Source organism: Pristiophorus japonicus, chromosome 3, assembly GCF_044704955.1.
Source record: "Pristiophorus japonicus isolate sPriJap1 chromosome 3, sPriJap1.hap1, whole genome shotgun sequence".
Taxonomy (NCBI): Eukaryota; Metazoa; Chordata; class Chondrichthyes; family Pristiophoridae; genus Pristiophorus; species Pristiophorus japonicus.
Genome location: NC_091979.1, coordinates 251,159,200 through 251,174,037, shown reverse-complemented (window position 1 = coordinate 251,174,037; position 14,838 = coordinate 251,159,200). Strand labels below are relative to the sequence as shown.

At 45.2% G+C, this 14,838-nt stretch overlaps 1 protein-coding gene across 2 annotated transcripts in view; it reads right to left on the bottom strand.

Moving 5' to 3' along the window:
* Window positions 1-9,824: 9,824 nt before the first annotated feature.
* smc3 (structural maintenance of chromosomes 3) overlaps window positions 9,825-14,838 on the bottom strand; it is a 134,167-nt gene continuing 129,153 nt past the window's right edge. For both annotated transcript variants that reach the window (XM_070876534.1, XM_070876535.1), the window contains one exon: window positions 9,825-10,374. In XM_070876534.1, coding sequence (XP_070732635.1) covers window positions 10,303-10,374 — 72 coding nt within the window. In that variant the 3' untranslated portion in view covers window positions 9,825-10,302. The remainder of the gene's footprint in view (window positions 10,375-14,838) is intronic.

Here is a 14,838-nt window from a genome sequence, read left to right as displayed (position 1 = left end):
CTGCCCTGATATCATCCTTTATTAACAGAGCTACCCCACCTCCTTTCCCTTCTTGTCTATCTTTCCAAATCGTCAGATACCCCCTGTATGTTTAATTCCCAGTCTTGGCCACCCAGCAACCACGTTTCTGTAATGGCCACCAAATCATACCCATTTGTAATGATTTGTGCCATCAACTCATTTACTTTATTTCGAATGCTGCGTGCATTTAGGTAGAGTGTTTTAATACTAGTTTTTAAACCATGATTTTTAGTTTTGACCCCTCCTGCAGCCCCTATATATTCAGTGGCCCTTTTTGTTTTTTGCCTTGGGTTTCTCTGCCCTCCACTTTTACTCATCTCCTTTCTGTCTTTTGCTTTTGTCTCCTTTTTATTTCCCTCTGTCTCCCTGCATTGGTTCCCATCCCCCGGCCATATTAGTTTAACTCCTCCCCAACAGTACTAGCAAACACTCTCCCCTAGGACATTGGTTCCGGTCCTGCCTAGGTGCAGACCGTCCGGTTTGTAATGGTCCCACCTCCCCCAGAACCGGTTCCAATGCCCCAGGAATTTGAATCCCTCCCTGCTGCACCACTGCTCAAGCCACGTATTCATCTGAGCTATCCTGCGATTCCTACTCTGACTAGCACGTGGCACTGGTAGCAATCCTGAGATTACTACTTTTGAGGTCCTACATTTTAATTTAGCTCCTAGCTCCTTAAATTCGTCTTGTCGAACCTCATCCCTTTTTTTACCTATATCGTTGGTACCAATGTGCACCACGACAACTGGCTGTTCACCCTCCCTTTTCAGAATGTCCTGCACCCGCTCAGAGACATCCTTTACCCTTGCACCAGGGAGGCAACATAACATCCTGGAGTCTCGGTTGCGGCCGCAGAAACGCCTATCTATTCCCCTTACAATCGAATCCCCTATCACTATTGCTCTCCCACTCTTTTTCCTGCCCTCCTGTGCAGCAGAGCCAGCCACGGTGCCATGAACTTGGCTGCTGCTGCTGCCCTCCCCTAATGAGTCATCCCCCTCAACAGTACTCAAAACGGTGTATCTGTTTTGCAGGGGGATGACCGCAGGGGACCCCTGCACTACCTTCCTTGCACTGTTCTTCCTGCTGGTCTTCCATTCCCTAGCTGGCTGTGGACCCTTCACCTGCGGTAAGACCAACTCACTACACGTGCTACTCACGTCATTCTCAGCATCGTGGATGCTCCAGAGTGAATCCACCCTCAGATCCAATTCCTCAACGCGGTCCGTCAGGAGCTGGAGGCGGATACACTTCCCGTACACATAGTCATCAGGGACACCGGATCTGGAATACACTACCTCAAGCAGATTCAATAGTAGCTTTCACAAGGGAATTGGATATGTACTTGAAAAGGAGAAATTTGAAGACCTATGGGGAAAAAGCAGGGGAGTGGGACTAATTAAATAGCTCTTTCAAAAAGCCAGCACAAACACGATGGGTCAAATGGCTTCCTTCTGTCATGCATGATTCTATAAAAGCACCTAAAGACCCCTGCTGATGGTATTCAAAATTTAATTTGTACAGCCACAGCAGCGACAGAAATGAGAGATTAACTAGCTGTGCCTAGAAGGCATGAAACAAATGTTGGCAAATTTTCATCAGTTCAGCCACTTGTCTGAGACAGCTTCCTTTCAGACATTAAACCTGCTTGTTCATCAGCGAGCCAGTCTTAGCAATAGAATACACAAACACTTGGCACAATTAGTAAACAACATTTTGGTTTGGACAACTAGGTAAATCAATTCCTATTTATTACAACTTTTTAATAACCTGAATTAGAGGAGAAACATGCACATTAAAAACTTGGATTTAGGAACCCTCCCAGACCAAGAGGGCAAATAGGTTATTGATTCTTCGGATTCTGGCAGTATGCTCTGTAACTGACCACTAGTAGGTGCATGACAGTTGTGGGTTGACCTGACCGGATTTCCTCCCTCCAATGAAAAAACTCCACTTTACACTTCCCCAACAGCCTGGCTGAAACAGAAAGCACAGGAATTGTGTGAATCATAAGAACACAAGAAATAGGAGCAGGAGTAGGCCATATCATGGCTGATCTGATCCTGGTCTCAACTCCACTTTCCTGTCCGCTCCTCAAAACCCTCAACTCCCCTATCATTCAAAAATCTGTCTCTCTACCTTAAATATATTCAATGACCCAACCTTGACCGCTCTCTAGGGTAGAGAATTCCAAAGATTCACAATCTTAAGAAATTCCTCATCTCCATTTTAAATGTGCGACCCCTCATTCTTAAACAATGCCTCCTACTTCTCGATTCCCCCACGGGGGGAAACATCTTCTCTGCATCCATCCCCCCGCCACCCTCAGAATCTTATACTTTTCAATAAGATCATCTCTTATTCTTCTAAACTCCAATGAGTATGGGCCCAACCTTTCTTCATAGGACAACCCCTTCATCTCAGGAATCAACCTCGTGAACCTTCTCTCAACTGCCTCCAATGCAAGCATATCCGTCCTTAAATAAAGGAGATTAAAACTGTACACAGTACTCCAGGTGTGGTCTTATCAACGCCCTATACAGTTATAGCAAGGCTTCCCTACTTTTATATTCCACTCCCCTCGCAATAAAGGCCAACATTCCATTTGCCTTCCTAATTACTTGCTGTACCTGCATGTTAACTTTATTAGTTTCATGCACAAGGACCCCCAGATCCCTCTGTACTGCAGCATTTTAGTCTCTCTTCATTTAAATAATAATTTGTTTTTATATTCTTCCTACCAAAGTGGATAACCTCACATTTTCCCACATTATACTCCATCTGCCAAATTTTTGCCCACTCACTTAACCTATCTATATCCCTTTGCAGATTCTTTGTGTCCTCTTCACAACTTGCTTTCCCACCTATCTTTGTATCATCAGCAAATTTGGCTACATTACACTCGGTCCTTTCATTCAAGTCATTAATAGAGATTGTAAATAGTTGAGGCCCCAGCACTGATCCCTGTGGCACCCCACTAGTTACAGATTGTCAACCTGAAAATGACCCATTTATCCCGACTCTGTTTTCTGTTAGTTAGCCAATCTTCTATCCATGCGACTATATTACCCCCAACCCCGTGAGCTCTTATCTTGTGTAGAAACCTTTTATGAAGCACCTTTATCAAATGCCTCCTGTAAATCCAAATACACCACATCCACTGGTTCCCCCTTAACCACCCTGCTCGTTACATCCTCAAAGAATTCGAGCAAATTTGTCAAACATGATTTCCCTTTCATGCTGACTCTGCTTGATTGCATCATGATTTTCTAAATGCCCTGCTACTACTTCCTTAATAATGGACTCCAGCATTTTCCCAATGTTAGGCTAACTGGTCTATAGTTTCCTGCTTTCCGTCTCTCTCCTTTCTTGAGATTGTATGAGAACTTAAAATATATCCATTCAAACAAAGGAACAGTGAAGATGTGTTCACTCGTGGGGAAAAATAGATGACTACCTATAAAGACACCGATTCACAAGGTATACAAGGTTTTTGAAGTGGTTGTTGGTATTTGGGGTGGGAGAGGAGGTGGGGAGAGAAACATGGAAAATAGGTGCAGGAGTTGGCCATTCGGCCCTTCGCGCCTGCACCACCATTCGATAAGATCATGGCTGATCATTCACCTCAGTACCCCTTTCCTGCTTTCTCTCCATACCCCTTGATCCCTTTAACCCAAGGGCCATATCTAACTCCCCCTTGAATATATCCAATGAACTGGCATCAACAACTCTCTGCGGTAGAGAATTCCACAGGTTAACAACTCTCAGTGAAGAAGTTTCTCCTCATCTCAGTCCTAAATGGCTTACCCCTTATCCTTCGACTGTGTCCCGTGGTTCTGGACTTCCCCAACATCGGGAACATTCTTCCTGCATTTAACCTGTCCAGTCCCGTCAGAATTTTATATCTTTCTATGAGATCCTCTCATCCTGCTAAACTCCAGTGAATAAAGGCCCAGTTGATCCAGTCTCTCCTCATATGTCAGTCCTGCCATCCCGGGAATCAGTCTGGTGAACCTTCGCTGCACTCCCTCAATAGCAAGAACGTCCTTCCTCAGATTAGGTGACCAAAACTTAACACAATATTCCAGGTGAGGCCTCACCAAGGCTCTGTACAACTGCAGTAAGACTTCTCTGCTCCTATACTCAAATCCCCCAGCTATTAAGGACAACATACCATTTGCCTTCTTCAACACCTGCTTTACCTGCATGCCAACTTTCAATGACTGATGTACCATGACACCCAGGTCTCATTGCACCTCCTTTTCCTAATCTGCCGCCATTCAGATAATATTCAGCCTTCGTGTTTCTGCCCCCAAAGTGGATAATCTCACATTTATCCACATTATACTGCATCTGCCATGCATTAGCCCACTCACCTAACCTGTCCAAGTCACCCTGCAGCCTCTTAGCGTCCTCCTCACAGCTCACACCACCACCCAGTTTATTGTCATCTGCAAACTTGGAGATATTACACTCAATTCCTTCATCCAAATCATTAATATATATTGTAAATAGCTGGGGTCCCAGCACTGAGCCGTGCGGCACCCCACTAGTCACTGCCTGCCATTCTCAAAAGGCCCAGTTTATCCCAACTCTCTGCTTCCTGTTTGCCAACCAGTTCTCGATCCACGTCAGTACATTACCCCCAATACCATGTGCTTTAATTTTGCACACCAATCTCTTGTGTGGGACCTTGTCAAAAGCCTTTTGAAAGTCCAAGTACACCACATCCACTGGTTCTCCCTTGTCCACTCTACTAGTTACATCCTCAAAAAATTCCAGAAGGTTTGTCAAGCATGATTTCCCTTTCATAAATCCATTCTGACTTGGACCGATCCTGTCACTGCTTTCCAACTGCGCTGTTATTTCATCTTTAATAATTGATTCCAACATTTTCCCCACTACTGCGGTCAGGCTAACTGGTCTATAATTACCCGTTTTCTCTCTCCCTCCATTTTTAAAAAGTGGTGTTATATTAGCTATCCTCCAGTCCATATGAACTGATCCAGAGTTGATAGACTGTTGGAAAATGATCACCAATGCATCCACTATTTCTAGGGCCACTTCCTTAAGTACTCTGGGATGCAGACCATCAGGTCCCGGGGATTTATCCGCCTTCAATCCCATCAATTTCCCCAACACAATTTCCCGCCTAATAAGGATAACCTTCAGTTCCTCCTTCTCATTAGTCCTTCGGTCCCCTAGTACTTCCGGAAGGTTATTTGTGTCTTCCTTCGCGAAGACAGAACCAAAGTATTTGTTCAACTGGTCTGCCATTTCTTTGTTCCCCATTATAAATTCACCTGAATCTGACTGCAAGAGATCTAAGTTTGTCTTCACTAATCTTTTTCTCTTCACATATCTATAGAAGCTTTTGCAGTCAGTTTTTATGTTCCCGGCAAGCTTACTCTCATACTCTTATTTTCCCCCTCCTAATTAAACCCTTTGCCCTCCTCTGCTGAATTAGAAATTTCTCCCAGTCCTCAAGTTTGCTGCTTTTTCTGGCCAATTTATATGCCTCTTCCTTGGATTTAACACGATCCTTAATTTCTCTTGTTAGCCACGGTTGAGCCACTTTCCCAGTTTTATTTTTACTCCAGACAGGGATGTACAATTGTTGAAGTTCATCCATGTGATCTTTAAATGTTTGCCATTGCCGATCCACCGTCAACCCTTTAAGTATCATTTGCCAGTCTATTCTAGCCAATTCACATCTCATACCATCGAAGTTACCTTTCCTCAAGTTCAGGACCCTAGTCTCTGAATTAACCATGTCACTCTGCATCTTAATAAAGAATTCTACCATATTATGATCGCTCTTCCCCAAGGGGCCTCGCAAAACAAGATTGCTAATTAGTCCTTTCTCATTACACATCACCCAGTCTAGGATGGCCAACCCTTTGGTTAATTCCTCGACATATTGGTCCAGAAAACCATCCCTAATACACTCCAGGAAATCCTCTTCCATTGTATTGCTACCAGTTTGATTAGCCCAATCTATATGTAGATTAAAGTCGCCCATGATAACTGTTGCACCTTTATTGCACACATCCCTAATTTGTTTGATGCTGTCCCCAACCTCACCACTACCGTTTGGTGGTCTGTACACAACTCCCACTAGTGTTTTCTGCCCTTTGGTATTCCGCAGCTCCACCCAGGGAATAGGTTAGCACATGATAGTTTTATTTTTCTTTGAATTTTATCTTTAATACAATTTAATAATTTTTCCATATTGACTAGTAAAAATCTTACAATTTTTAAATTTGCACAGGCATTACCAATTACACTATCCACACCTAACTGCCTATATCGGGCAAATGGCATGGAGCATTTGCCACAGTTATCAATTACAAAGATGCCATTAAACCGTATTAAGCCAGCCGGCTATTTCGGGCCATTCAAGCAGCTGTCTGAACCGTGAGATTACCTGTGATGAAGTTTTAACCTCCCCAGAACTCCTGCCAATTCAGTGAGCCCTTCTTACTGACTGCTGAGCTGGACACATTCCAGCTGTTTTAAACTTTTGAAAGAGGTTTTTTGTCATTGGGGTTAAGTACAATCTAACAAAAATACAGAATTGAGATGACACATTCCGTCTGTTTTAAGAACATAACAGAATACAAGAAATAGGAGTAGGAATAGGCCATTTGGCCCCTCAAGCCTGCTATGTCATTCAATAAGATCATAGTTGATTTGATCATGGACTCAGCTCCACTTCCCTGCCCGTCCCCCATAACCCTTCACTCCCTTATCTCCGCCTTAAATATATTCAATGACCCGGCCTCCACAGATCTCTGGGGCAGAGAATTCCATAGATTTACAACCCTCAGGGAGAAGAAATTTCCTCCCCATCTCCATTTTAAATGGATGGCCCCTTATTCTGAGACCATGTCCCCTAGTTTTAGTTTCCCCTGAGTGGAAATATCCTCTCTGCATCCACCTTGTCGAGCCTCCTCATTTTCTTTTAAGTTTCAATAAGATCACTCTCATTCTTCTGAACTCGTGTGTATAGACCCAACCTACTCAAGCTATCCTCATAAGTCAACCCCCTCATCTCCAGAATCAACCTAGTGAACCTTCTCTGAACAGCCTCCAATGCAAGCATGTCATTCCTTAAGATGAGAAAGCGCACCTGGGCCATTTAACTCCCCCTCCTACAGACGGCCGACTGTCACAGGGCTTTAATCTCAGCAAAGTTGACAGATTAATTGGTTGTCAGTGCAGGTTTCTGAATCACCCTCCATATGTCTGAACAGAATTATCTGAAGTTTTTTTATTTCTCCACTACCTCACACCATCAATTCTTTGTTACACCGTTGTAGCAGGCAAATCACAATCGCACAAAGTGACAGGGACTGTATTAGTAGCTGTATCAAGAGTCATCACAAAGCTCAGGAACGATCAATCATTTTGACATCACTGTTGCAACAGTCTTACTCTGCCTTGCCATGGCCTTCTCTCAACAGCCAGGTTACGATCAGCAAACATATTGCCAGAGACATAATAAACCCTTATTTGAAGGGTTCTTCAGAAGCCTGCTATATTCAGCTAGTGTTGAATTTTTAAGAGTAGGTCTGCAACCTGCTACTGATTCCTGTAGCTGGCCTTTTTGCATACCAAATGGATATTGTGCGTCTTCTAATACACTCCCCATTACTTTTTGCCCTGGTTCCATTGATCTGTTAACTTTATGACGAGGTAACCCAACCTGGATTTGAGGAAAGATAAATGGAAGAATGGAGATATTGAAAAGTAGAGAGAAATACTTAACTCGTGTCAATGGTAGAGCATGGACAAGCACAAATGGTCCATTTCATCTGGGTTGCGGGATGAAGTAAAAAGACAAATGAAGGAAAATGTACAGAACAATCCAGGGCTGCTCCCAGTCTGGGAGTAAGGTCATTTCTTGCTTAGGAAAGATTGAATATTTACCTTGAAGGACTTTCTTTATTCTCCAAATGATATGCATCCTTCATGTACCATTGGAGTATAACCTAGCTTAATAGGTTCTGCTGAAGCAATATGCTGAACACACACATATTGAGGTTGCAGATAGTTGGGGTAGAACCTTTTAATTCAGTGGGGCTTAAAACAGGCACGAGCTGATCGGCCGACCATTATACACTCTGGCTGATCGAGTGGGGTGTACAACGTGCAGCTGATCCACTAGCGTCCATTTATCCCATCAAAGTTGAAAGTTCCACCCATGGTGCCGACACCATTTGCTGTGATTGGACGAATGGGTCCAATTTTAATTTGTGGAGGATGAGTATCATTTGAAGAATGAAGACCATCCTACAAGGTAGTCAGTCAAGCTTTTTTTCATTTCATTTCATATCCTTAACATACCGAAGCAGTGCAAGATTTAGGAAGGGGAGGTCCTGCATAAAAGCTGTAGACAAGCTGCCAGAACTGATGTGCCAAAAATATTGGTCAAGATTTTGCATTAAAATGAACGGTGAGGCTATCAGCGCTCACCGTTATTAAAGTATAAATCAGACAGCAACTTCCACCGACCACACACGCGCAGTTAAACGTGGAAATCAGGAAGTTACTGTCCGAGTTGCCCTGCTTCTCCAAAAGCTGCACTATAACAGTCACTATAACTATAATGCATCGAAGCATTGATTACGCTCAATCAGCTCCAATGAACGGGCCACAGAGGGACTGATACAAGTAGCCCAGTAACAAGCACTCTACTTCGAGCTCCGTCACAGCAAGTGAGCCCCAGGAGGGCAGAGAAAACGCTTCACGGACACCCTCAAAGCCTCCATGAAAAAAATGTAACATCCCCACCGACTGTTGGGAATCCCTAGCCCAAGACCGCTCTAAGTGGAAAAGCATTCAGGTAGGCGTCAGACACTTGAGTCTTTTTGACAGGAGCACGCGGTAGTCAAGTACAAACAGCAGTCGACAAACCAAGCACCCCACCCACCCGTCCCTTCAACCACCACCTGCCCCACCTGTGACAGAATCTGTAGATCCTGAATTGGACTCATCAGCCACCTTAGAACTCATGTTAGTGTGGAAGCAAGTCATCCTCAACTCCGAGGGACAGCTTAGGAGGAGAAGACTATAACAGTATCGCGCTGTGACACTCGTCATTGTAACACTAGAAACGGCATAAAGTTGCTGTACTTATCTGATAGATAAACTTGCCAGGAAATGTTAGAGCTTGTCCATTCCAGTGCAAGTTAATTTTTTTAATCATGTTATGTCTTGATTACTGCCAAACAATCTCTCTGGCACTGAAAATGAGCGCTTACAAGTATAGAGTCTGCATCCATCAGTTTTTAATTATAGTTGGAGATTTAAAAAATGTAACAACTCTTTCTTTGCCTCTTTTATGTCTATCTCTTAATCCCATCTTTCTTTCCCTCTCTTTATTTCGCTTTCTGCACATGATTTGGCATTGAATTAAATATTCTAACTGACAGTTCAGATTCTGCGTGCCTCAGTAAGAATTCTTCAATCTGATTGGTTAAGGAGATACACAGTCGCTTTCCCTCATCACAGAGGACGCAGATCCCCTGCAGAGGGCGACGCACCAAAATGATTCTCTAATCACAGTACGTCCCAGTGCAAAATTCCATAGAAAGTCTGTGGCCAAGAGTAAGAGTAATGAGCGGCTGGCACCGTTGGTTCGCAGCTGACTGCCCATTGTTGTGTGTTGCAGTCAAACATTAATGTTCAGTACATGTGTGAAAACTGCTCCAACTAGCAACCTCGTAGATGTTAGCAACAAAACTGCAATAGAACAGGGGCACTCACCCTAAGCAAAAACTTAAAAAAACACTTAAAAATATTGCTCTAACATTTTATTGCAACTCTTTAAAACCATGAAATGTAACAGAGGAAATGATAAAATTACATAGCGAAAAGCTATTTATTGCAACGGCAATTACAAAGAGCGTAAAAACATCAACTAGGAACGTTACAAAACCATGAACATACTTCAGCTTTGTGTGTGAAAGATATCTGAAGCAGATTTTTGTTTTAAAAAAGCGTAGCAACAGAGAAATATAATAGAAGCACAATTTCCTGGAGGAAAAGATCTACATTGGTCACTTCCTAAATGCCATGAATTCTGTAACTAAACTTACCTCAGCTCTACCTCAGAGAGGCAAGATTAAGAATAGCTCTAAAGTGGCCCATATAAAATGCACAGTCACAACCCAGAGTTTAGTACAATGAATATGTCCACGATTTGTATAATTCACATCTGCAGATAAAAAGTGTACAACTTATATTCAATCGACTGGAAACCAAGTTCTGCCATTTTCATCCATGTGTCGTATCATCTTCCACAAAGTCTTTAGCTTGTTCCGCCGTGATCACGTCAATGTGACTGACCTATAAAACAGATCATTTTTTTAAAAAAAGCAATCGACTTTATTCTAAGTAAACTACATAAAATACAAAATGTACCCAATTCTGAACACAAGTGTTTGTGGAAATGAGAGGAATGTGACTGAAAAAAAACATTAAAAAGATAGACAAAATATCATCATGAAGGAAGTCCACACAAGTGAATTAGACAAATATCTGAAACTCCTTCAAAAAATATACCAGTAAAATTAATGTGCTGTAGAGCTTTTTATGACTTGTTTTTTTTGTTGCTATTTTAGTGCATTCCGTATTTCTTCAAACATGTATTTTGATAGCGCACAAATGTATTAATGGAGGGAAGAGTATCTTACCAATCACATTATGCACCAATGAAAAACTCCTGTGGAAGTACTTGATTTAATTCCAAATCTGACAAGTTATTTAGGGATATAATTGTTATCTTAATTCATTTTTTTTAAAAACTTATTGAAGTTACAAGTCAGGGAAGGATGAGAACGAATAATTTAAATCTGGCGTTAATTACAAATCTGGTGAAGCAATTTTAAATTGACAATGTAGCCTTTCCAAAGTCCTGAGCTTGATCGATTCAGCGTACACCATTTGTTCCTGGGCCTCCAGTTTTAGATTTCAGTGAGAAGATGGGCTGTACTATGGCAAGAAGTGAAGTCTGCCACCTATGCCACCGTGATACACGGAACCTCAATAAGTCATATTTCACAGCAACCACCTCTATCATTCAGCTGGACGACGAACTGACACTGGTGTAGCAGTCACAGAAGAGTGGATTGGGATAGTGAAGGCTCAATATGGAAACAGGGAAGACAAGGACAAAATTAACTCTGAACCGCCATTTCAAGTCTGCTGCTCAATACAACAATGATTGTGGTTTTGAACTGGGCAGAATAGGTTTAACAAAAAAATGGTTTATGGGTATTTCATCATGATTCTGCTTTACTCCCAAAAAGTGAGATAAATTCTACACCAAAAATGTAATCTAAACACTTTTCAAACAAGCAGTATCAAACCCCTAAAACAGTAATTGACAGGTCATTGTGGGCTTATTTTGGGTTTATTACCCAAGTGCTAATAAACTAGAAGACCCTTTAATCAACAAACTCCCCCAAATTTAATGGGCCCCCAAGTTTCCACACGATAAAAAACGGGCGCCCCTCCGAGCTGGGCGCCCGTTTTTCGCGCCTAAAAAAAAAAATCTCGATTCTGGAGCATTCTGCAGCTCCTTGTCTGCCTGGTGTGGCGCCCAGGGGGGCGGAGCCTACACTCGCGCCGATTTTGTAAGTGGGAGGGGGCGGGTACTATTTAAATTAGTTTTTTTCCTGCCGGCAACGCTGCGCATGCGCGTTGGAGCGTTCGCGCATGCTCAGTGTGAAAAAAACATTGGCACTCGGCCATTTTTGTAGTTCTTTGTACCTGTTTAATTTTTGAACATTTTTTTAATAATAGCACATTGCCATCAGCACATCAGCACTTGCAGCCTTCTCACTGTCTCCTCCCCCACCCCCCCCCACTCCCGTGGGAAGAACGGGCGCCTCCGCCCCCCCCCCCACCCCCGCGGGAAAGAACGGGCGCCTCCTCTCCCCTCCCCCGCGGGCAGAACGGGTGCCCCCCCCCCCCGTGGGAAAGAACGGGTGCCTCCCCCCCCCCCCGGGAAAGAACGGGCGCCTCCCCCCCTCGCGGGAAAGAACGGGCGCCTCCTCTCCCCTCTCCCCCCCCCGGGCAGAACTGGCGCCTCCCCCCCCCCCCCCCCCAACGGGAAAGAACGGGCGCCTCCTCTCCCCTCCCCCCCGCGGGCAGAACGGGCGCCTCCCTCCCCCCCCCCCCCCGCGGGAATGAACGGGCGCCTCCCCCCCCCCCCCCCCAACGGGAAAGAACGGGCGCATCCTCTCCCCTCCCCCCCGCGGGCAGAACGGGCGCCTCCCTCCCCCCCCCCCCCGCGGGAATGAACGGGCGCCTCCCCACCCCCGCGGGAAGAACGGGCGCCTCAGGCTGACTGCAGAATTCTCAGTGCCTGAAGCACTTTCACACAGGTAGGAAGATGGTTTATTTAATCTTTTCTTTGCTTATAAATGTTTATTCAGGTTGGATTTATTTGTATAATATTTGTAGAAGTATAAATAAGGATTGATTGTAGAATTTAATGACTTCCCTTCCCCCACCCCCACCTCGTTCTGGACGCCTAATTTGTAACCTGCGCCTGATTTTTTAATGTGTAGAACAGGTTTTTTCAGTTCTACAAAAATCTTCACTTGCTCCATTCTACTTTAGTTTGGAGTACGTTTTCACTGTGGAAACTTTCAAATCAGGCGTCAGTGGCCGTCACGCCCCCTTTTGAAGAAAAAATTCTGTTCCAAAGTGGAACTGTTCTACCTGACTAGAACTGCAGAAAAAAAAATGTGGAGAATTGCGATTTCTAAGATAGTCTGTTCTCCACCAGTTGCTCCTAAAAATCAGGTGCAAATCATGTGGAAACTTGGGCCCAATATGTTTAAAAGACCAAGTGGCAAGAACTCAACAACGAGCAATTTAAAAAAAATCTTTCAGAAGGCACAATCAAATTCCAAACACATGCATATCTAAGCTAATTAGTAAATCAATTATACTATGTGGTCAGCTTTCCAGGCTAGAATTAAATAATTTTCTCACTGGAATAAATGTAACTTTCCGTATTTCAGAGAATAATGAAGATTTATTTTCTGCTGCAGGCACTAAAATAATTAATACAAAGATACTACGTGTATACAAATCAGGTGAACCTGGCATTATGAATGTTACAATCAGAAACAATGACATTATGAGTGGGGGGGTGGGAGCGGGGAAGAGCACTGGTAAATGCACCTATGTGGAAAATATGGAAAGATAGTTTTTAAGGGGCCAACTTTCGGCCTGAGTTGCTCCTGTTTTTTTGGAGCAACTGGTTTAGAATGGAGTATCTTAGAAATTGCAATTCTCGGCATTTAGTTTGCTCCAGTTCTAGTCAGTTAGAACAGTCTCAGTTTGACACAGATTTTTTTTTCCAAAAAGGGCGGGTCCGGCCACTTACGCCCGTCTTGAAAGTTTAGGCAGTGAAAACTTACTCCAAACTAACTTAGAATGGAGTAAGTGTAGATTTTTGTACGCTCAGAAAAACCTTGCCTACACTTAGAAAATCAGGCATAGGTTACAAATCAGGCGTAGGGAATCGGGGGGGGGGTTTAAAGAGAAGTTTACAAATATTAAACACTTCAGTTTTACAAATAAAAAGCCATCATCAATAATAAATGATAAATACATCAATAAATCAACCAATAAATCAATCAAAAAGATTAATAAAAAATAATTTAAAAAAATAAATAAAAATAAAACATTTTACTTACCGACTGCAGCACCGGGAGCCCTCCAACAGCGTGCTGGGACGACCCCCCCACCCCCAGTGTGTTTCTGTCAATGTCTCTATCTCTGTCTGTCTGTGTGTGTCTCTCTGTCTGTCTGTGTCTGTGTTTCTGACAGCGAGGGGAGAGGGGAGAGGGGAGGGAAGAGGATGGGTGGAGGGGGGAGAGCGAGAGGAGGGGGGGAGGGGAGAGGGGAAGAGGGAGAGGAGGGAGGTGGGGGAAGAGGGAGAGGAGGGAGGGGGGGAAGAGGGAGGGGGGGAAGAGGGAGGGGGGGAAGAGGGAGGGGGAGAAGAGGGAGGGGGAGAAGAGGGAGGGGGAGAAGAGGGAGGGGGAGAAGAGGGAGGGGGGGGAAGAGAGAGGGGGGAAGAGGGAGGGGGGAAGAGGGAGGGGGGGAAGAGGGAGGGGAGGGAGGGGGGAGGGGAGGGAGGGGGGGGACGAGGGAGGGGGGAAGAGGAAGAGGAGGAAGAGGGAGAGGAGGAAGAGGGAGAGGAGGGAGGGGGGGGAAGAGGGAGGAGGGAGGGGGGGGAAGAGGGAGAGGAGGGAGGGGGGGGGGAAGAGGGAGAGGGGGGGAAGAGGAAGGAGGGGGAGGGAGAGGAGGGAGGGGGGGAAGAGGGAGAGGGGGGGGAAGAGGGAGAGGAGGGAGGGGGGGGAAGAGGGAGAGGAGGGAGGGGGGGAGAGGAGGGAGGGGGGAGAGGAGGGGGGGGGAGAGAGGGAAGAGGGAGGGAAGAGGGAGGGGGGGGAAGAGAGGAGGGGGGGGAAGAGGGAGGGGGGGGGAAGAGGGAGAGGGGGGGAAGAGGGAGAGGGGGGGAAGAGGGAGAGGGGAAGAGGGAGAGGAGGAGAGGGAGGGGGAGGGAGAGGGAGGGGAAGAGGGAGGAGGGAGGGAGGAGGGAAGAGGGAGAGGAGGGAGGGGGGGAAGAGGGAGAGGAGGGGGGGGAAGAGGGAGAGGAGGGAGGGGGGGAAGAGGGAGAGGAGGGAGGGGGGGAAGAGGGAGAGGAGGGAGGGGGGGGGGAAGGGGAGTGGGGGGGGGAGGAGGGTGGTGGGGGGTGAGGGGGGGGGTGGGGGGGGTTGTGAGGTGGGGGGG